The sequence below is a fragment of the Artemia sp. Qi Xiang Cuo genome, chromosome 11 (genome assembly GCF_049724085.1).
Source record: "Artemia sp. Qi Xiang Cuo chromosome 11, ASM4972408v1, whole genome shotgun sequence".
Classification (NCBI taxonomy): Eukaryota; Metazoa; Arthropoda; class Branchiopoda; order Anostraca; family Artemiidae; genus Artemia; species Artemia sp. Qi Xiang Cuo.
In genome coordinates this window covers 4725782-4750526 of record NC_142804.1, presented here as the reverse complement: position 1 = coordinate 4750526, position 24745 = coordinate 4725782, and the positions used below count along the sequence as shown (strand labels likewise).

Sequence of the window (24745 nt, the reverse complement as noted above, 5' to 3'; positions counted from 1 at the left end):
TATGAATTGTAAAGAAAACTATTCCTTTTATTCAAATCCCAATCACCAATCAAGTTATACTCACTCTCTTTGAAAAGGTGTAAGCTCCTATAGAAATGTTTACCTATATGCATGGGGATAGTCACTCTCTTTGAAAAGGTGTATACAAGGTCCAGAATAACATAGAAATTGCTATAGCTTCGCGCAAATCCAGAAGGCCATGTTAGGGAGCTCTGAATCTCTTTGAAAAGGTGTATACAAGGCTCAGAATAACATAGAAATTGCTATAGCTTCGCGCAAATCCAGAAGGCCATGTGAGGGAGCTCTGAATCTCTTTGAAAAGGTGTATACAAGGCTCAGAATAACATAGAAATTGCTATAGCTTCGCGCAAAATGGTACCTTGGTTACTACTAATTATTCCGTATATGAAAGGGGCTGTCCCCTTCTCAACGCCTTGCTCTTTACGCTAAAGTTTGACTCTTACTCACAAATCTATTTTAAAGCAATAAAAAAACTTTAGCGTAAAGAGCGAGGCGTTGAGAAGGGGACAGCCCCTTTCATATACAGAATAATTTCTGTTCATTTTAATTTTTAATGTTGCTTCTTACTTTCAGTAAAAAAAAATGTTTTTTTTATTTAATAAAAAAAGATTCATTGTTTGTATGGCGTTAATGTGAAAATCCCCTGTTTACAGAACATTGATAGTGCAATTTAAGGTACAAACAAGTCAACTTTTGAAAATTCCGAAACACCCGATTTTCGCCAAAAAATTGAAAAAAAAATATTGGATTAAAATATGGATCGGGGAAAAAGCTTGATTGTATTTTTGAACTAGCCTAGGCAGTATTACTAGAGAAAATACAAAAGTTTCCGGTCCAAAAACTGTGTTTTCCAATGCTGTATAAAAATCAAGTTTTAAAAGATATCTGAAAAATTCTAATCTTGAGAATTTCCCCGAGATAAAATCGCGTAATATTGAAACAAGGATAATCCAAAGTACACCTATTTTTATCACTGACGTCTTCTAAAAAGCTGCCCAATATATAATAAAAGGAAGGAAACTGATCGACCTTCTTAGTCAGATTGCTTCTACCGTCAGAATCTTTCGAAGTTTCAAAAAAGGGTTAATTTTGATCATGGTTCGAGTAAGTTACTTTTTACTTTATTACTAAATACAACTAGTTTCTAAAATTCCATAGAAAAATTAGACAACTTTCAAATCTAAATTGATTGTATTAAGAACAATTAATTACTAACTATTGTCAGAGAGAACCAAGCTAAAAAAGCACAAAAAGGTTGAATATATTATTTTTTACAACTTAAAAAATGAATCTATTTTCTACTGGTGAATTAGTTCAAAAGAAATTCGAAATAGCTTTTAAAAAAATAGTAATATTAAAACCTATTCAAATTAATTCATATCATTCACATAATAAGCCAAATTCAAATCAAACCAGAACTACTACAAATGAATAAATGGGACCTAAAACGAACAATAATTACAATAAATAATCAAGTCAAACTTTAGACGAACAGAGATTACCACAAATAATAGTTGGACTACCACACCTTAATCTATCTAGAGGGTAGAGGGTCATTTGCGTTTTACTGAAAACGGTCCGTATTTCAAACTGTTGTGTTTTTATTTTCCATCAAAAAGAGAAATCACAAGCTTACAAATAAAAGCTACCACATAAGGTAATATAAATAAGAGCTACCAAAAATAACAGTGGCAACTCCAGCATTATTCTTCCTTTTGTATTTGTTTTTATTCTCGTTTAATCATTATTTTCGAGTTATGTATCGTTAGTACAGTTAATTTAGAAAAAAATTACATGTTAAGTACTTTCAAAGCAAGTTCAATTTCAATACATTGAAACTCTAATAAGCTCGAAAATCTTAAACAGCTATACAAACTTTTTTAGAAAACGTCGAAATCATTAAGAAGCATGTCTGCACGGCGGCCTAAGGTGAATTATTTTCCATTTTCAATATCGTATTGTAATTCCCTGGCCTCTTCTGGCTTTTTCTAGTCGATCTTATATTATTCTTTGATCGCGCCATATATAAATTATGGATGTAGGATTGGGGCTAGTAATTTTACGTGCAATTTTAAACGAATGCAGATTCAGCAAAATAAAGCAGTAAGGTTAATTGATAAATATCAATCAGTCAATCAATTAATTTATCAATACTAAAAGAAAACAATTTCAAAACGTAAGGTTTTTACACGCCTAACAAGCTTAGCTTGTAATGGGCCAATATGATACAGGAGTTTTAAGTACAGAGTCGAATTTTAGGAAACTTATGATTTTGAATGTTGGTCAGATTAGAGATTTTCAGATTGGTATTTTTGTGTTTCAGAGTTGGAATGGTTTTGCGCCTGATGTTCTTAATAGTTGTTTTTTAGTTTAATTCATTTTATCCCGGATATGCTACGAGAAATACTGAAGACCTGGTAAGTGAGCAAGAAGTACAGTTCGTTCTAGCCATGTGGAAAGGCAAACGGGTCCGGTGGTATGGAATCCCTTTCCAGACTCAATTCGGGAAGCGGAAAGTGTGCCGCAATTTAACAATCGGTTAAAGAAACATCTTGCGGGCGGTTAAAATAAATTAATTTTGGTAATTTTTCTTTTATTAATATATTCTTTTTTCCTTCTTTTTAATTTATTATTCAGTAATTATTATTAATATCTTTTTTTATTGTTCTTTATTTGTGTTTATTTTAGTGGTGATTTGGTTAGTTCTATAATTTAGTAATTGTGTACTGGTTGCGTTTTTCAAGCATATTTGTGCTTTGTTTGCAACCGGTCGTCAAGCCAGTATGCATTATTTTTAAAAAAGTTGTTGAATCCTAAAAAAAATCATCTGAGAAAATACCCTCTTCCCCTAAAAAATACATTTTGAACGGGCTTGCCTGCTCCACAGCTTATAAAGGTTTCTGAGAAACCCACATTTAAGTCAACAAACATTTTGGGAGGGAGATAGTGTCTTTAATGTGTAAAAATGCTGTTCAAGGTGCTGCAAAAGAAATATTTTTTCCTCTTATGTTTAGTAATATTCTCTTAACTATATCGAACTGCTTAGTTTTCTCCTAAAAAAAGACAATAGGCTATTCATTTCATATATGAACCAAATAAAAAAATTTAATGAAATGAAATTAGAATAAATCAACTTTCTCCTACAATGGGGGAGAAAAATCAAAGAAAAGTTTTTCGACAAAAGTGACATAAAACTGACTAGAGGAAGAATTTGAAATATCAAGTAGTTACTCGGTACCATGGGCACCCATATGGGGGGCAGGGGGGGGGGGCTACCACCACCCCCCCCCTGGCTGAATGATGCTGCCCTATTTTTATACTTTTGTTCTGAGATTTCTATTATGTAGCATTAAAGTGCCAATTAGACGACGTTTGCCCCCCCCCCTGGAATTCAGCTTATGGGCGCCCATGCTCGGTACCGTCCTTGAACAAAGATAGTAAGAGGGGAAGGGGTTGGATTCTTAAGGAAAGAACGTGAAAAACTTCAGAATTAAGAATTAACTTTAAGAATGTGGAAAACTAATGGTGCTTGTCTGTTAAACAGAACGCACTCAATACGTGAAGTAAGGTTAATCTTAATGAAATATACCAAAACATGAGGATAATATAATACTTTTGAAACAAAATTATAGAAAATTAGGCCACACAAAACGCATTGTATTAAATACATAACCTAATCCAACTTAACCTAACCCCTAACCTACTCTATATATTAAGTCATAGGCAGCGTTAAGTAAACAACGATGTTAGCATAACCATTATTTATTTTCTTTCTTAGACCAGGGCACTTCGTATAGAACGTGTTGTCTTAGAAACCTCAAAAAGGGATCATTCGATTGGAAATTGAAATGGCTAGTGCCCTTTCTAATAGTTGAAAGTGATTGGAAGGCAGCTAACACCCCTTCCACGCCCACCATTACCCCAAACACATACGCTCAAAATTTTGAGATAAATATTTTGTTCCACGCAGTTTAAGGCTCAGGAAATTATACCTTTGATTAGGACACTCCCCCCACAGTCTTCAGGGAGAGGGTTATAAGCTATGCCCTGGGGGCATATAAGTTTTTATTGAAGTCTTTGTCGTAGAGACTTGAAAAGCTCCATCCAATGAAAATTTTGAGATCGCCATTTTGTTCAACGTAGTTGATTTCCACACAGAAATTATGGTTTTGAGGAGGCCTCTCCCCCCACAGCCCGAAGGAAAAGGGCTGTAAGTTATGCCCTGAAAAATGAAACTCAGAGAGGAAAGAAAATAACAAAATGAAAAATAAAATCGAAAAAGGTGCCCTGGGTCATATAAGGTTTTTATAGAAAGCTTTGTCGTAGAAACTTCAAAAAGGGTTCATTCGATAAGAAATTCAAAGGGCTAGTGCCCTTTTTATTAGTCAGAAGTGATTGGAGGGCAACTAACCCCTTCTCACGCCCCCTTTTCCCCAAACACATCCAATCAAAATTTTGAGATAATTTTGTTCAACATAGTTGAAAGTTATGGAAATTAGGTCTTTGAGGATGACAAGTTATGCCCTGGACAAGTTATGAAGGTTGTAATGAGGATGACAAGTTATGGGCTGTAAGTTATGCCTTGGGGACATATAAGGTTTTTATAGAAATAGTTGTCGTAGAAACTTGAAAAAGGGCTCATTAGATAGGAAATTGAAAGGGCTAGTGCCCTTTTTAATAGTCGAAAGTGATTGGAGGGCAACTAACCCCCCTCTCACGGCCACCATTTCCCCAAAAACATCCAATCAAAACTTTTAGATTGCCATTTTGTTCAACATAGTTGAAAGTTCTGGAAATTATGTTTTTGAGGATGACGAACTCCCCACACCCCTCAGGGCAAGGATTGAAAGTTATGACCTGGGGCCATATAATGTTCTTATAGATAGCGTCGCCGTAGAAACTTCAAAAAGGGCTCACTCAATTGGAAATTGAAAGGGCTAGTGCCCTTTTCAAAAGTCAAAAGTGATTGAAGGGCAACTAACCCCCTCTCACACCCACCATTTCCCCAAATACATCCAATAAACATTTTGAAATGGCCATTTTGTTTTACGTAGTTTAAAGTTCTGGAAATTAGGTCTTTGAGGATGACCGCCCCCCCCCACAACCCTCAGGACAAGGGTTGTAAGTTATGCCCTGGGGGTATATAAAGTGTTTATTGAAATCTTTGTCGTAGAAACTTGAAAAAGGACTTTCGACTGGAAATTGAGAGGAATATTGCCCTTTTTAATAGTCGAAAGTAATTGGAGGGAGAGTCGCCTCCCCACGCCCATCATTTCCCCAAACATTTTAAGTGAACATTTTGATATGCTCTTTTTGATCAACGTTGTTGAAAGATTAGAAAGATCTGTGTTTGTGTATAAAAATCCTCCCCCCATAACCCTCAGGACAAGGGTCGTAAGTTTTGCCCTTCTGGCATATAAGGTTTATATATAAAGTTTTGTCGTAGCTGTTTTGTTTTGGCACATTCCATTGGAAATTGAGAGACTAGTGGTTTTTTTATTAGTCGAAAATGATCAAAGGGCAAATTTTGATATAGCCATTTTGTTCAGCCCATCAGATAGGTCTGGATCCCCCCAGCCCTAAGGGCAAAGGTTGTAAGTTATGCCCTGGGGATATATAGGGTTTTTATAAGAAGCATGGTCATATAAACTTCGGAGGGGGGCTCATTGGACAGGTTATCAGACACTCTAGCGGTGTTTTTAAGAGCCAAAGTTGTCTGAGGGAAGCTACCCCCTACACCCTACACACACGTCGTATTGTCTCGAAATGCGTCTAATAGAAATTTTGAGATAGCCATTCTATTCAAAATAGTCTAAATATCATATAACGAGGCTTTTGGGGTTGAAATAAACCCCAGAGATTAGGGACAAGGGTTGTAAGTTATACCCAGGGATGGTTATGGAAGGGTTGGTTGTTTAACCAAGTTATGATAGGTATGGTTGTTAAACTTCAGAAGAGGCTCAGTCTTTCTCCCTGAAAAAGACTATGTCAATATGAAACGAACAGAAATTAATCAAAGCAATTTTTTAATGTTATCACTTTTATAACTTTAAGAAATAAAAAATTAATTAAGATTTTATGGAATTAATATCAGCATATGTATATTAAACTGACAATGCACATATTTTTCAGTAAATTCATTTGAATTTTTTTTGGTAAAGTACAAATTATATTCTGGCTTTTAGAAAACATAGGTTATAGAACCTTACTCAGAGCAATTTCTGCTCGTTTTGAGTTTGACTTCATTTAATTTCTGTTTGGTTTGGGTTTCATTTATTTACTAATACTGATTTGTAGTAGTTATATGCTTGGTAGATTATTTGATTCCATTTTTTTTTCATTTTTGGTTGAATGGAGTTCTTAAGTTTTTTTTTGAAAAGCTTGTTTTGTGCAAAACATTTATTTGATTAATATTTAATAAAAACACACATACATCGTAGTTTTTCACTCAAAATAGGCAAATCCTAACCAATCTAGGGAGGGAAACCGGTTTCTGTTAGATCTTACAAAGCATAATTCTTGAGTTCGTTTCGTTTAACAGACAAGTACTAAACTAATTATTGGATTATTAATCAGATATCCCTTATCAGCAAATATAAAGTCTTTAAATTTTAGCTAAGCCTAGTATCATGCAAATTCATTAGAATTATATACACAAGCAGTAGTGTACTGCTACATACACTAGCACTACTACTAGTAGTAGAGTGCTACTACTGCTGTTAGCATTAATGTTAATGGGGCTAACTGAATTAATGCGGAACTTTCAGGGACTGTTGAGGGGAATGTTTGGCTAAACCAAAACAAATTATGTACATGCAGGCTACCAACAGGACGTTTCCGCAATATCTCAGAAACGGCTTAAAGTATTAAGCTGAAACTGTCACGGCATGAGCAGGGGATGTTGAACTAGACCTGATAGTTGCAATGCGAACACTATTCCTGCTTCGACCAATACTACTACTGCTTTCACTAATGCTACTCCTATTGCTCCTACTATTACTTCTACTACTCTGCCTACAACTATTACTGATGCTAAGGGCATTGGTTAAACTTTCAGAGAATGGTGAGGGTGGTTTAGAACTGAATCGATATATACTATGTACATATAAGTTATCAAAGGGGTGTATCGGCTTAGGGTATTAAGATAAAACTCCAAGGGAACCCAATATTACTTTTACTTTTGCTGCTACTTCTGCTACTGTTACCGCTACTATTGAACTAAATCAAAATAGCTTATATGTATCTAGGTGGTCAAGATATTCAGGCGGGAATAGGGTATAGATTAGGGTATAAATTAGTAACTTCAAGGAAAGTTTACGTTGCCTTAACACTAAATCAAAAGGCTCAATGTGTATGTTGGTTGTCAATAAGACGTTTCAGCAGCATCTCAAGAACTACTGAGGATTTAAAGTGGAAACTTCCAGGGGTACTACTATTGCTACTTCTGCTCTTACAATTGAACAAAACCAAAAAGGTGTAAGTGCATCCAGGTTGTCAAAATAGCATAGATACAATGTTTTAGGAAGAGTAATAAATTTTATTTTTCAGGGAAACTTGAGGAGGTGTAAAACTAAATCAAGGAACAAATGTTGCTTAAACATGGGGGCTCTGGGGTTAGAAATAAGTTACTGAAGATTATGAACATGATTTTTCTAAAAAGGGGGAGTGCCTAGCTATTTAAAAAAAAAACTTAATTAAACCACTGTATAAGAACGATGATAAGAGTGAGCGTGGTAATTATGGAGGTCTTACTCTGGTCTCTGCAGGTAGCAAGTTACTTAGTAATATGATATTTCTTAGACTGAGAGATGCTGTACACAAAGTTATAAGAGATGAACAGTGCGGTTTTAGAAAAGGTCGAGTATGTGTCGACTAAATTTTCACTCGTAGGTTAATAATTGAGAAGTGCCTGAGTTATCAAATACCTTTGGTCCTCAGTTCTGTAGATTATGAGCAAGCGTTCGATTCGGTTGATAGAAGAGCTGAGGTTAGAAGCTGGTATCGTGTTAAATGAGGACTTAAGCAGGGTTGTGTTCTATCCCCCTTTATATGGATAATTTTGATGGACTTTGTCTTAAGGAGCACAGGAAAGGCAATGGGAGACCACGGAATCAAATGGGAAGGAAAAACTTTCCTGGACTTAGATTATGCTGATGAATTAAGCATCCTAGATGAAAGCGTGAGCAAAATCAATGAACTTTTAGAGGTTTTGCGAGTTCAGGGTGCTTGAACAGGTTTGAAAAGTAATGTTAAGAAGACTAAGTCATTAAGGCTAGGAATAAGTGAAGATGAAAAGATGAAGGTGAAGATGAAGTTAGGTAACGAAAAGATTAATCAGGTGGACAGCTTCACTTACCTTGGTAGTATTATTAATAAAGACAGTGGGAGCAGGAAAATGTTAAAAGTACAATAGCCAAAACTTAGGGTGTTTTTTCACAGTAAAAAAAGGTTGGAAGAATAGGAAGATAACTCTGCAAACCAAGATTAGAATATTGGAAGCTACAGTGATGATAGGGGACATTTACAGTGACCGTCATCAGTAGTAAAACTGATGAACAGTTTTACTACTCATGACTGTCACTGTACATTTGACCGAAATATCTGGTACTTTTTGTGAATTTCTATGCACTGTCTATTAAAAAGGATTTTATCCCTATTTTGAACTTTTATTTCATCGTCATGGAAAAGCAGTGTTGTCTCAAAAATTATCTACGACATATTTAGACTTGTGAGACTGGGGGGTACAAACTGGCCCATGGACCCTACATATTCCCCTCTTGTAACCCTAGCTTTTAAGCATAAGAGTAAGCATGTTGAATCTTGTTTAAACTAGAATCAGGTAAGGATTCTCAATATTCGTCCAAAAAGAATACAAGTTAATTTTGAATACAATGTAATTTAAAGCACAAGAACTATTGGGCATGAAAACGTACTATCTCCTGACCGGAAAATAACAAGCAAACTTCTTATTGGATGGGAAAATGAGATAAGTACTAATTCAGTCCAAAAACAAGCTTAAATTTGATGCAAAATCGAACTAGTTTAATCAGTGTAAAAATAATTTGTGTTCTGAATCGGGGACAAAAACAAGTTAAGTTCTGCCTTAGTACAAAATAGTCCTGACAAAAGTTCTGAATACATGCGAAACGAGCTATGTCCAAACTCAAAATTGATCGGTGCAAAACCTAGCAACGTCCAAAACCTAGCGAGTTAGTTCCTAACTAATCTAAATACTGACCTAAAAATATCTGAATAACAACCTCGGACGAAAACAACATATGTCAAGACATGGTCTGACTTGGTGTAAAACGACCCAAATCCCGGCCTAAGACTGACGCAGAAAGGTAGGAATGCTACACTTTAAACCGGTATCAGACAAGGATTGCTGATTTCAGGGCAAAAATAACTCAAGGCCTAGCTGACGACTTATTTGATGCAAAAAAAAGGCAGGATTCAGCACAAAAACAAGCTTTTGATATATCCTGATTTGGTACACAAACAACCTCTGGCCCTGAATTGTCGTGAAAACAAACTTGGTGCAAAAGTAAGCTAAATGTAAATAAGGCGCAAGAATGAACTTGGTCCTGACTCAATGCAAAAACTACCTAGGTCCTGACTTGGTGCAAAGTAAAAACATTTCCAAGCTACAGACATAAGTAACCTACATTATTCTCCAGGTAAAAACAAAGAACAAAGAAAGAAACCACAGATTACATCAATCATTATTAGATATTTTAAGAAGTCATGTGCCTAATGAAAAGTGTAACTTTGTGACAGCGCAGTGGATAAACCTATGCCGGAAAAGTCTGGCGACTTTCGTTTCAGGTTTGAACCGCAGTATCTAAATAGCCATGACTTGTTACCTTAAATGTCTGAAATCTGGTCAAATGTCGACATTCACCGATGAATGTCCAAAAATTTTTTTTCGCTGCTTGGATTCAATTAGCTTTGCGAGTCAGCTTTTTCAATCTATTACAAGCTATGATGGTAAAGGTTAGGTCAAATTATGTTAGTTTTGGCTAGGTTAGGTTAAATTTGGTTATAAATATCAGAATTGGGTTACTCACCTAAGCTAACCCAACATAACCTAACCTAACCTGTCATCATCAAACCTTGCATTGAATTGAAAAAAGTTGACTGGCAACGCTGACTAAATCAAAAGATAAAAAAAGTTATTTTGAACATTCACCGTTGAATGTTGACATTCACAAATATCGAACATTCACGGCATCAGCTTTTCAAAACTTTAGGTAAAAGAGAGCAAGAATCTAACACAGCTCTGTGTTGGCCTCGAGTGGCATTGTACTGCAATAAGTTCTAAGGACTAGCATTAGTAGTGAGTGCGAGCAGTAAAACTGTATGTGGGATCAGAGTCTAAGGGATCGTTCACGCTAGTGAATAAGGCGTATAATTCGTAAAATTATGCGCAATGTGCAAGAAAATATGTGATAAAATTTGTACATGCTTCTCTCAGTGTGTTAAAAATTAATAGAAGCAATCAATCAATCAATCAATTAATTTATTTAAAAGAAACACGGAAATCAAATTACAGAACTTTAGACCCCCACAAAGGCTCTTTGGCCTCTGACAGTGGGAGACTGAACATAACATTAAATACTAGAAATAAAATCAAATAGAAAGACAAGAAGAAAAAAAAAACTACACAACACCAAAAACTACCATACCAAAGATAGAGGGGGAAAAAGGGGAGGAGAGAACTAACTGTCTAGGCATAAGAGGTGGTTGGTTAGCTGTTGTTTAGATTGTCCGTAGGAATGACATAGCCGAATTTTAGTAGGAAGGGGATTCCAGATGGAGGCACAACATTAAACTGAATTAAAATCTGATCTTACGGTTTTGGTTTTATGAATGAAAATATCCATATCATTTCTGAGAGAAAAAGAAACACAAGATTCAATGCGTAATTCAGAATTTAAAGGATATAATTGTTTGAAGAAATTAGGGAGTCCATGAAAATACTTAAAAATGAAACAAGAGGAAAGAAAGATTTATGTGGATTGACCAGCCAATAGATTCATGCTGAGCTAGTCTGTCTCCTCAGACACTAATTTGATTGCTTTGTTATTTCTGTGCTAAAAATTGTACGTGGGCTATTCGAAGCCAAGAGTTTGCCGACTTTCGCGTCAAGTGTGTATTTAAGAACGAAAAGAAGAAAAGTCTAATATTTTATTTTGCCAAAAATTAGTTAATGAAATGGAAAATCAATGGAATTTTGGAAGTTTTTTAGTTGATATTATAAGAAATAAAGAGTACCGACTCTTCTAATGTAACACAATAGCAGTTGTGCAAACCACAACGACTTTAAACTTGCTGTGATAATTGAAAACATTTGGTATACAAATTTTTCCAACTATGAACGGGCGTGGAGAATAAGGGTTATATAAGTACGATTTAATTATATTTTTTTTATACGTAAGCCTGAACAGTCCTTAAACGCGGACTTGTGTGCTAGATCCTCCATCCTTATTCAAAGCATAAGACTAATCTGTTTTATCTTCCAGGGAACCCCTACTGTTGTTCCATTTGAGTCTTTTAATCCAACTGAAGATGCCGAAACACTAAGGAATGCTATGAAAGGGCTGGGAACAGATGAAGATACAATAATTGACATTCTTGGGAGGCGAACAAACAGACAACGACAACAAATAGCGGATGAATATAAAAGCTGCTATGGAAAAGTATGTTTTATTTGAAGCTTAATGTGACAGATAGTATATATATATATATATATATATATATATATATATATATATATATATATATATATATATATATATATATATATATATATATATATATATATATATATATATATATATATATATATATATATATATATATATATATATATATATATATATATATATATATATATTCACTACTGGATTAAGAATCAAGTAGTGACGTGATAAGTGAAGTTTCGTAAATGCTAATGAAATAAAAAAAAAAGAAAAAAATATATAATAGTTCAGAAACAAATTTGGGCTATATATTTGCACATTAGAGGGGGGGGGGTTAAAGCATACCATATATCAAATACGTAACCTAACCCAACCTCGGTACCTTTTAGTCCCCTTAAACCCCGAAAACCTAAAGTTTAAATATAGTTCCCGGAGTGAGAAACCCTTTGTTTATACAGCGTCTCATATGAATTCCCGGGTAATGCCTATCTGATCTTCGCAATGCAATTCTTGCGTGACTACTGGATTCTTAACAAGTAGGTTACCTATATATTTGTATATTATTTTTGTTTATCTCTAAACATCTTTTTATTTATATATTTTTCTCGAAAATGAGTCCATATTTTTTCGGAAAATTGACACGCTGGCATTTTCTAACCTGAAAAGATGATCTAGAAAGGTCACGAGTTTGGGAATATTCTTTTTGAGCCTTAAATTTGGAAACAAATTTATATGAATGATATCATATTTATGAGCACATTTCAACAGCATAAATTATATAATTTCCAAACAAGGAGTTGTCGCCTCTTTTTTTCAGTACCTATGACGCATGCAAAATTACACAAGATGACAAAGTGCTTTGCAGAAAATTACAAATGAATAACAAACGTGTTATTTTAGTGTCTGTAAAGTTTAGAAGCAGGAATTCAATATTTTGTATATAAGACAAGTGCAAATTTACACAAAATGACAAATAACTATGAACAGCTAAAGAAAAAGATATGGAACAAGAAATAAGAGCAAATCACATGGAATTGCAAACAGAAATGTGACTTAAAACTAAAGGGTAGTTCAATTCAATTCATTTCAAGTCGTGTAATTACAAAATGATATAACACATACCATTAATTCAAGTGGCTGCCCAAAGAAAAATGTTATGTGTTATGTGTTATACAAAATGATATAACACATAACATTAATTCAAGTGGCTGCCCAAAGAAAGACATAAAAGAACTTGATACTGGGTGACCAAATTCCAATACTGATACGAGAATATTCCTGCTTGGTAATCTCGAAATTGTCCAACATTAAGCACTTTAAGTTTGCTATAACACACCTCAGTGTCATTAACGTTTTCCAAGTATCCACTAATAAGTCGTATCACTTTGTTTTGAAGAATTTACCCTCGTTTAAAATTTAAACAAAAGTTGCTAGACCCCAGCAAACATCCATATGAAATATGAGGATGGACTAACGCATTGTATAAAAGTACCAATATTTGTGGTGGTAAAAAACTTAAATTGTCGAATTGCTCCAAGTCCTCGTGCGATTGGCGTTGCAACAATATCAATATGTCGTTTCCATGAAAGATTGTCGTATAGGTAGAAACCAAAGCATTTCGTCTCGTGCACCTGTTTAATTGGCTCCTTCGCAAACAAATATTTTCCCATCAATGTTCAGGGGCTCACCTATTCTTGAATATAAAATGAAACTGGTCTCTGCAATTTTAACAGATAGCAAGCTTAAACTAGTAAAAACATAAACACTTTTTAAAATGCGATTAGCCTTCACAATCAAACTATGTAAATATCGACTAGAAAATGTGAAAGCAGTGTCATCAGCAGACGAGGTCAGACAAGAATTTGGCAGGTAAAACCTCATCGTATTGACTTGTAACAAATACAGTAGAGGACCAAGCACCGAGCCTTGTGGAACCCCACAAGTTACACCAAACGGGGTTGAAGCAACATCATCAATCATAACATTAATAAACCAATTATTCAAATAACTTTCAAGCCAGTTTAAGCATGATCCTTTTATACCTATACATTCCAATCTTCACAATAAAACAATGAAATACCTCCAGAATGACACAATTCGAACACTGATACGACAACATTCCTGCTTGGTAAGCTCGAGGCTGCCCAACATTTAGCGCTTTAAGTTTGTTATACGAGTTTGTTATGTCGAATTTTTCCAAGTCCTCGGGCAATTTTCGTTGCAACAAAATCAATATGTCGCATAAATGAAAGATTGTAATCTAGGTAGAAACCACAGTTCATATAATTATCCAGTATGATCATTCTCTATGTCACCCATTATAAAAACCCGGACCGGGGTGCGAGTGCTCCGGAGAACGTTTTTGCAGATATAAACATAAGCGAAGTCAGATCTTTTCATGGGTAGACAAGTCAGACTGTGATCTAATCGGAAACAAGTGGAAACCCGCTATTACGAATAATACAATTTGTTGGAAACAATCGGAAACAGACTAACCCGCATGCCCGCTAATGCAGAAATAAGTGGGAGGAGCTTTTTGTTCGTACCGAGAACAAATACCAGAAATGATCTGCGATAAGCTTACTGGATAATTATATGAACTGTGGTAGAAACTTAGGTATCGTGTCTCGTGCACTTGTTTAAGTGGCTCCTTCGCAAAGAAAATAGTTCCACTAATGTCCTGGAGTTCATGTACTTTTTAATATATAAAATTAAACTCTTTCTCGCAATATTAATAGATAGTATACTTAAACTAGTAAAAACATAAAAACTTTTTAAAACACGATTATCCTTCAAAATCAAACTATATAACCACTGGCTAGAAAATGCTAAAGCACTGTCATCAGCAAGCGAGGTCAGACAGGAATCTGGCAGGTTAAACCTCATCGTATCAACATGTCAAATACAGTTGAGAACCAAGCACCGAGCGTTGTGAGACCCGACAAGTTGCAAAAACGGGGCAGAAGTGACATCATCAATCAGAACATTAATAAACCCACCATTCAAGTAACTTTCAAACCATTTTAAGCATAATTCTTTTATACCTATACATTAAAATTTTCACAATAAAACACTAGAATCCACTGCATCAAAAGCTTCTTTATAATCAAAGAATACTGTGACGGGAATAACACAATAACTATGCTATTGCGGAGTTTAGATATTTTTGAAAATTACGATTAAATAAGGGACGTGTTATGCAGGACAGAGGAATTTAATTCACGACAGAATTTCCTAATTAAGCTGAAATTGCTGGTTTGCCACCCTATTACTTGAAACTAAAAAATAAACTGATGATTATGCCAATTTTAGATGTTTCAGAGGGCAAAGGCATTGAAACCCATGACTTCTAATGAATCCGAACAGCTAAAGTAAAAGACATGAAAAAAATTATGAGGTAATGATGCAAAAAACGAAGTGCAAGCGAGATCTGTGGTTAAAATACATTTGACAACTAATATCACGACGAATGCATTGAATCGTAAATGAAATCTGCAGTTAGAAGAGAAGCACTGGGGAGAATAACAACGTGTTCTAGAAGAAAACAAATCCTAAAAAATGAATGATTCTTTGATGCATTTACAGAAAGGAGGATTTGAAGTCACGCCAGACTTTTTTAACTCAACTGTTTATTGCTTGTTTGACATCCCATGCCAAAAACAAGATAATAACGAATATATATGCTCCTTAAGTGTAAAGAGCGAGGTATTGAGGAGGGAGACCCCCCCCCCCTCATATACAGAATAATTTATGCTCGTTTTGAGTTTTAATGTTGCTCCTTACTTTCAGTTCAAAAAACTTGTTATTTTATTTAATCAAACTTAAAACGAACACAAATTGCTACAAACAAGAGTTTGGCTACTGCCCCCTTCTTCCTTCCCTAACTGTAAAAGTCTAAAGCCTGCTGCGTCATTTGTGCTTTACTGAAAACAAATTGTATTATAAATATTTTCTTGTTTCTAAAATTCTTGAACTGCTGAGATTTCAGCAATTAATATAATTCTATATCAAATATTCAGTTTAATTTTATTAGTTCTTTCTAAGGACTGTTCAAGACATATAGTTTTGAATCATTATCTGAAGGTGTTGACACAAAAACTTTTAGGGAAGCCTACCAAGAATGAGCGTTCCAAAATCAAAATATGACGTAAAAAAAAAAAAAATCGTTTTTCGGGTATTCTTTTGTCAGTGTGTCAATCTTAAGATAATTCGACCGAGTTGTATGCCTTCGTGGTTGTATAGCCGCTTGCACAATTGGGGGGAGCACAATACGAGAAAGCTCTATACATGGAGGTAAATTTATACACTTGTAGAGCAGCCATTTACAATGGATGAAATATTTCACTAAGAGACTAGAAAGAGTCATTGGTAACGACCGAATATGCCCAATTAGTCCTATTATGGGTCTTTCGAGACGGTGCTAACAACTTTTTCGGAGCACCAGGAAACAGTGGGTATCCATGTTTGGTGACGGGTTTGATCCAAGATTTGTAAAGTGTAAAAGTTTTTGCAGCGAAGAGTGATACCCAGCTTCCTTGTGGAAGCTGGGCTCTCACCTGATCAAGGTTGGTTTTTCAAAAGATCTTTGGAGAAGTGGGTTGCTAGGAGACAAAACTTGTCAACTCTCTTTATAGCTTCATCGGTGAAGATGATCTTGGGGTGTACCCACGGCATTTTTGACCAGGAAACCAGCAGCTCCTTTGTTCCCCAGCTTCCTTGTGGAATGCTGGGTTCTCACCTGATCAAGGTTGGTTTTCCAAAAGATCTGTGGAGAAGTGTGATGCAAGGAGACAAAACCTGTCAACTCTCTTTATAGCTTAATCGGTGATGATGATTTTGGGGTGTATCCATGGCACTTTTGACCAAGAGATCAGCATCTCCTTTGTTTTTGACGCATTAAAATTGACCATCTTTGCATCAGACCACTTTTGAATTTTCAAAGATCTATCATAGGGAGGTATGGGCTTGGTCCTTACTTTTTTGGACGGATACATGTGTCGTGGTGTCGTCAGCAAAGGGATACAGTGATACATCCTTTAATTGAGATGTGCTGCATTTCTTTTCGAAGATCCCTTATTTTCTAGTTCTTACAAAGATTTGAACGAGTGGTGGAGTAGCTATGGCATTTCACGAGGCTCATTAGTTACCTTTTCTTCGTTTTCTCCACTTAAAAAGAGAAGCAACTGTTGCCTTCTTTGGTTGCCTGTCCCCTCCTCAAGTGTTACAACTTCTCTTGTGGTACTCGCAAAAGCTGAAAATAAAACATTTCTAAAATGGAACACCTTTAGACATTATCTATTTTTTAAAAAACAATATTTTAATAGAACACCTCTCAAGGTTACACGACAGAAGGAAACACCGTCTAGACCTGTTACTATAGCCTTTATATTTCTTTCGCCACAATTGAATGCTGGTTAGTAGGGGTCAGAGAAAGGAGACATTCATAAAATTGACACTTCCAATCATATTTTGTGGCAGATTTATATTTTCCGTCTTTAGCATCTTTTCAATACTTAGTTCTTGTTTGACTCACACATGATTGAAGAACTAGAGAGAGAACGTTGTTTGCTTCTCCTAGTTGACCTATTTCATGATGGGGGAGGAGAACATTCAGTTATAGAGGGATTTTTCTTGAAACTACGATTTTCGAGATTTGGTGTTTTGCCTAGACACGCTTCTGAAGGTGTCAACAGAAAAACGCTTAGAGGAAACGTCCCCTGAAAAATCGTTCCAAATCAGAGTGCAACACCAAACAAAACTGTTCTTCAACTATTGTGTTCTTGGCGTATCAACCCTAAGATAATTAAACCGAGCTGTGTGTCTTTGTGTCTCAGTTGCCGGTGTTACAATGGGGGAGGGGCAATTCCAGAAAACTCTAGAGAAGGAAGTAAATTTATGTACTTGAAGAAAACAGTCATCGACGCCACGTAAAGTCTTTCACTAACAGACTGAAGGGAAAAATGAAGTTCAAGGTTGAATGACCTTTTTGCGAAAAGGCAGACCATTCAGTTATGGGGGATTAACCCTTAAATTACTGTTTTAGAGATTGGACGTTTTACCTAGACACAGTCGTCGTGTTTGTGCTTACTCCACTTTGCCTCTTCATTCCTATATCATGCACTGAGTTATATCTATATGTAAACTTGTCTAGCTTAACTAATTTACGGGATTTATTAAGCAACAAAAGAAAGAGGTGAAAAGATACTTTGAAGACGCTTCCCAGTTTTGGTATGTATAAATATGAGATGAGTAATTGTATAATTTTTTTACAAGATTTAATTGAGGAACTAAAGAATGAGGTGAGAGGAGATATTGAAGACACTCCATCTTTGAGATGAGTAATTATTGAGATACGTAATTATGAGGTGCATAATTGCGTAATTATTTTACAGGATTTAATTAAGAAACTAAAGAAGGAGGTAAGAGGAGACATTGAAGACACTGTCGATGCGTTATTATTGAGATGCGTAATTATGAGACGCATAATTGCGGAGTTATTTTACAGAATTTAATTGAGAAACTAAAGAAGGAGGTAAGAGGAGTCATTGAAGACACTCTCCATCTTTGAGATCCGTAATTATTAAGATGTATAATTATGAGATGCATAATTGCGTAATTATTTTACAGGATTTAACTAAGAAATTAAAGAAGCAGTGGAGGCTACAGGGGTGTAGACCCCCCTAGCGTAGTCGAAAGTAGTGTAATTGACTTAATTAACCCAAGTTTGCGCTAATTAAACTTGCTCCTAACGCAATTTTATCAGATAAACCTATTTTGCGCCCCCCCCTAAAATAGTTTCATCGGATCAACCTATTTTGAGCCCTCCCCTAAAAAAAAATCCTGGATCTGCCCCTGTAAAGAAGGAGGTAAGAGCATTGAAGACGCTCCATCTTTGAGATGCGTAATTATTGAGATGTATAATTATGAGATGCATAGTTGCGTAATTATTTTACAGGATTGACTTAGGAAACTAAAGAAGGAGGTAAGAGGCGACATTTAAAACACTCTCCATCTTTGAGATGCTTAATTATTGAGATGTATAATTGCGTAATTGTTTTACAGGACTTAATTAATTAACTAAAGAAGGAGGTAAGAGGAGACATTGAAGACACTCTCCATCTTTAAGATGCGTTATTATTGAGATGCATAAATATGAGATGCAGAATTGCGTAATTATTTTACAGGATTTAATTAATTAACTAAAGAAGGAGGTAAGAGGAGACATTGAAAACACTCTCCATCTTTGAGATGCTTAATTATTGAGATGTATAATTGTGTAATTATTTCACAGGACTAAAGTAATTAACTAAAGAAGGAGGTAAGAGGAGACATTGAAGACACTCTCCATCTTTAAGATGCGTAATTATTGAGATGCATAAATATGAGATGCATAATTGCGTAATTATTTTGCAGGATTTAATTAAGAAACTAAAGAAGGAGGTAAGAGGAGACTTTGAAGACGCTCTTGTTGCTCTGATGACCCCATCTAAGAACTACATGGCTACAGAAGTCTACGAAGCTATTAAAGGACTAGGGACAGATGAGGATGCTTTGATTGAAATTTTAGCTGGATGTTCGAATGAAGAAATGGAGGAAATTGCCGAGGCTTATCAAGAATGTAAGTTTAAAAAAAATTGTTCTCTTTTAACTTTTTTACTTTATGAAGATAAATAGTTGACCTTATGAAGCTGTACAAAAATGTGCGGAAAGATGTTTTAACCCAAATAAAACAATTTTTATTTCATTTACTTTAACCTCATTGATTTTTAACCTCTACTTTGAAAAGAAAAAAGACTTTTAAGACCACAGTGAAAATTATACCATTAAAAACTCCTCGGTTTTAATGGTAAAACCTCCTCGGTACCTCGCTCTTTACGCTAAAGTTTTATAGTACTTTTAAAAAAAGCTTCTCATTGTTCTAATTAAATGACCCTTGTATTTCAGGAGTTGTTGTTAAAGGATTGGGACAAAATTCAAGCTTTAGCGTAAAGAGTGAGGTGTTGAGGAGGGAGCCATTCCCTTTGTACACGTAATAATTTCTGTTGGTTTTAACTTTTAACGTTACTCCATACTTTCAGTTGAAAAAACTTGTTTTCTTAATTTAATTTCTGATCGTTTTTACAAAATGCTCGGAAATCTGGTCCCACCTCCATGGAGAAATGCCCTTTCCCACAAAAATATCTTTTAGACAATTCAATCTAGGTGAAAATTTACCCCCGACAATTACCCACAACATCTCCACAAGTAAAATTGAGACGGAAAAGGGCAAGCAAGACATATAAAAAGAATTTTACATGGGAATTCTGGCAAATTCCCCCAGTGCAAAATTTCCCTTGACAAGTTCAGCCCCTGGAAACTTTCCTCCCTATGGAAAATTCCTCGTGGAAAAATAAACACAGAAAATTCGTATCCCCGACCCGAAAATGTGTGCATACTTCCCAATAACAAATACTATGGGTAAACATTGAGCAAATCTTATAGCTTAAAGACCTTTCCCCTGGTGCTGTGGAGGGAGGTGGGTTATACTATATCCCAAGGCATAGTTATTGGGCTTTTCAACTATGATGAACACAATGGCAATCTCAAATTTTGATCGGACGATTTTTGGAATAAAGGGGTGGGTCTGTTTCCTCCCTTTTAACAAAATCAGGCAAATATTCTCAGGCTCGTAGCCTTTGATGTATTACATTAAATTTAATGAAAATTGCATATTTGCAATCAGCATAACCAGGCAATTCTTTTGACATGTCAGTCTGTATCAAAATTCCATTTAGAGTCTCGATTACTATTGAGCCGCGCCGCTCCTTACTTACAATTCGTTACCACGAACTGTTTGATGGGTAAATTGCATAACTGTTGGGGTTTGACCCAATAACCCTTGAGATATAGTTACTAGACCGTTCAGCTATGCTCAGCAAAACAGTTGTTCAATACGATTCCGAAATTGCTTCAAATATTGGCCTTAAAATAAAAGTTCAAAATAGGAATAAAATCCTTTTTAATAGACAGTGTATAGAAAATTCACAAAAAAATACCAGATATTTCGGTCACACGTACATTGACCGTCATCAGTAGTAAAACTAAACTAAAACAATTTTAAACAAAAGTTTATTTACGAAATCAAATAAAACCACATAGTGTTTAAATCTCTAAGCATTATCAAAGCAAAGACGGAAGCTAGCCTCTTCGACCTTCTTGGATCTAGTTCATTTGCGTTCAATAGTTTAAAATTTGTAGAAGGGTTAACTACATTTGGTGATCTAAACTTAAATCTTTAAGATTTAATAAATTATCACAGATAGAGTTCGGCCCAAATTCACCTGTATTCAAATTCAAAGCAATATTCTTGAATAAGATTTTCTTTATTTCAAGAGTTTCACGAAAAAAAAGTAGTTATAGCAGCAGTAGTAGTAGTAGTAGTAGTAGAATTAATAGTAGTAGTCTTAGCTTTAGTGGTAGTAGTAGTAGTAGCAGTAATAATAAAAGGAGCAGCAGTAGTAGTAGTAATAGTAGCAGGAGTAGTACTATACTACTACAACTAGTACTAGCAGTAGTATTAGCTGTAGTCGTCGTAGTAGTAGTAGTAGTAGTAGTAGTTGTTGTTGTAGTAGTAGTAGTAGTAGTAGTAGTAGTAGTAGTAGTGGTAGTAGTAGTAGTAGTAGTAGCAGTAATAGTACTGGTTGTAGTAGTAGTAGTAGTAGTAGGAGCTGTAGTAATAGTAGTAATAGTAGTAGTAGTAGTAGTTGTAGTAGTAGTAGCAATAGCAGTAACAGTAGAAATAGCAGTAACAGTCTCGGTCAGAGTTTCAATCACTGTAGTATTATCAGTAGTAATGGTACCAATAACAGTTCCAGCAGGGGCGGATCCAGGATTTTTTTTAGGGGGGCGCAAAATAGCTTGATCCGATAAACTTGCATTAAAGCAAGCTTGTGTTAATTAATTAAATTACAGTACTGTATACTACGTTAGGGGGGGCTCATCCCCCCCCTTCTGGATCTGCCACTGAGTTCCAGTTGCATTCACATCTAATCTCAGCTGCAGTCACAAGTAGTTGCAATAGTTGTCGCAGTTAGAGTCTCAGTCTCAATCCAAGTAGCAGTAGTAGTAGTGTTAAAAGTAATCACAATTAGTCGTAGTCGCATTTACAAACAGTGTCAGTTGTAGTCACAGTCAATGACAGTGAATCGCAGTTGTATTAGCATTAATAATACTATCAATAGTTGTCGCAGTTGCAGTCGCAATTAGTGTTAGCTGTAGTCGCAAGTATTCGCAGTCTTATGTAGCCAGAGTCGCAGTTACAAGTGGTCAAAGTCATATTTGTAAGTAGTCACAGTCAAAATAGTAACATTCGCAAGTCATAGTCACAAGCAGTTGTAATTGCAGTTTCAGGTGTTCACAGTCACTAATATCGGGTAGTTACAGTTATAATGGCAAGTCGTCGCAGTCACGAGTAATTTTATTTGCAAGTAATCACAGACGCATTGCAGTCCCAGTCGCAATCGCAGTAGTAAGTAGTTGCAGTCGCAAGTAGTTGAACTATTAAGCAGTGGCAGTCACAATTAATCAAAGTCACAAGTTGTTGCAATAGTAGCCGCAGTCAGAGTCACAGTCTCAAACCCAGTAGTAGCAGCAGTAGTAGTAGAAGTATCAAAAGTAGTCAAAGTCACAGTCGCTGTTGAAAGTAGTGGGAATCACAAGAAGTTGCGGTCACAGTCACAAGTAATCGCAGTTCGACTTTGGCTCACTGCACATGAAAAATTAAAACAAAATGTGTGCATTAGTTTTGGCTGATTTAATCCGTATATGAAGGATTGCCCCCTCCTCAGCATCTTGCTCTTTACGCTAAAGCTGTTAGCACTTTTAAAAAGACTTTTTATTCTAATTCAACGGCCCCCGTGTTTCAGTAATGCTCTATAAAAATTGGGACAAACAGTCAAACTTTAGCGTAAAGAGCAAGGTAATGAAGAGGGGGCAACCCTTTATATATGGAATAATTTCTGTTCGTTTTTCAAATAATGCCAGTAAAATTGTCTCACCCTCTATGAAATATACCCCCCTCTCACGGAAAACTCCTCCATGGAAATTTCATCCTATGTAAAGTTGCAGTAGCAGTAGTAGTAGCGGTATTAGTAGCAGTAATCGAAACTGGTCGCAGTCACAAGTAGTCGTAGTCGCAATTAGTCGTGATTGCAATTAGTTTCTGTTGCAGTTACATGCGGTCGCAGTCGCAGTCTCAAGTAGTCACAAATAGTCAAAGGTACAAGTAGTTGCAGTCTTAAGTACTCGCAGGTAATCGAAGGCACACGTATTTGCAGTCAGAAGTAGTCACAGTCATAAGTAGTTGCGGTCCCAGTCGCGAATAGTTACAGTCACAAGTAGTTATTTTAGGTTACAAGCACAAGCAGTCATAGTCTCAGTCTCAAGCAGTCACAGTCATAAATAGTCACAGTCGCAGGTAGTCGCAGTCCCAGTCACAATTAGTTGTACTCGCTGTTGCTGTCGCAAGTAGTCATGGTTACAAGTAGTTACAGTCTTAAGTAGTCACATCCACAAGCAGTCGCAGTCGCAAGTAGTCACAGTCGCAGTCGCCAGTAGTCGCGGAAGCAAGTAGTCGCGGTCAAACTAGCATATAATAATTTATTCTGACCCACTAATGTGGTGATAAAGTGGAGTAACAAAAATGAAAGAAAAAAGAACGCATGCAAAAAATGAGAAAAAACTTTACTATGACAATATTAAATATAAAGAACAACAAATGCAAATCAGAACAATTGCATGAGAGGATGAAAAGGACCTAACCGCATGCAAGCCTCTTCTTCGAACTTAGAGTCCAGCTTATTATTAGACGTCAATATATCAGTTGCATTAAACATACGAATAATCTTACGGTTTCTATACCAACGAGGCAGATACAAAAGATATTTACAATAACGGAATTAAATAGCTCTCTATACGAAGTGTAATGTGGGAAAAAGGAAAGAAGAACTATATACATTGAAGCCTTTATTGTGCTTTACTTAGGTGGCGCTATTTTGCTGCCTATGATGTAACTAAAGCAACCATTGTAAGATAATATTTTCTTTTCAGTGTATGATACTTCTCTTGAAGATGCAATAGCAGGGGACACTTCCGGTGACTTCAAGAGTCTTTTGGTTGCGCTTGTTCAAGGATCAAGAAAAGAAGGCCATTTTGTCGATGAAGATGCTGCTAAGGCAGATGCTGCCACACTCTATGAAGCAGGCAAGTTAAAACCTCCTCATCTTTTGAAGATTAGCTTTATATCAGCAGCTAGTTTATCGTTTCTAACAACATGTATAAACAAAGTGTGTTTTTGATTTAATTCAACTTCCCCTCAACTTCCTATGAAATTTTTACCTTAATAACATAGCTTTAGTAGTAGTAGTTGCAGTAGAAATAGCATAAGCAGTAGTAGTAGTAGTTTCAACTTAGCCTCAGTAGTAGCAGTAATCGAAGTAGTACCAGTAGTAGTAGAAGTAGTATGCACATAATGTTAATATTCCCTAAGATTTTCACCTTAATACCCCTATCCGTAATAGTAGTAGTCTGAGTAATAGTAGTAGTAGTAGTACTGGTAGTAGTAACAGCAGTGCAGTGTAAGATGTAAGTGTTACCTTTTCATCATTTGAACATCTCCCCTCATCATTCCCTGAAATTTTCATCTTAATACCCTTAGCGTTAGTAGTAGTCGCATTAGAAATAGTAGCTGTAGTAATAGTAGCAGAAGTAGCATTTGTAGTAGTAGTAGTATTATAGTAATAATAGCAGAAGTAGTATTTGTAGTTGTAGTAGTAGTATTAGTAATAATAGCAGTAGTAGTAGTAATAGTAATAGCAGTAGTAGTACTAGTAGCAGTAGTAGTAGAAGGGTGCACATATTAAATTTTATCAATTGATCATCTTCTTCATCATTCCCTGAAAGTTACAACTTAATAGGCCTACCTTAGGGTAGCGCTAGCGCTGCCTAAGTAAAGAACGATGTGGCGACAAGGTTTTTTTTTTCTT

The 24745-nt window shown here is 35.7% G+C and overlaps 1 protein-coding gene across 2 annotated transcripts in view; it reads left to right on the top strand.

The window, feature by feature from the left end:
• Positions 1-1012: 1012 nt before the first annotated feature.
• Positions 1013-24745, top strand: part of LOC148946558 (annexin B9-like) — a 39129-nt gene continuing 15396 nt past the window's right edge. For both annotated transcript variants that reach the window (XM_089097443.1, XM_089097442.1), the window contains exons 1-4: positions 1013-1125; positions 11544-11720; positions 19137-19341; positions 23811-23963. In XM_089097443.1, coding sequence (XP_088953569.1) covers positions 1117-1125; positions 11544-11720; positions 19137-19341; positions 23811-23963 — 544 coding nt within the window. In that variant the 5' untranslated portion in view covers positions 1013-1116. The remainder of the gene's footprint in view (positions 1126-11543; positions 11721-19136; positions 19342-23810; positions 23964-24745) is intronic.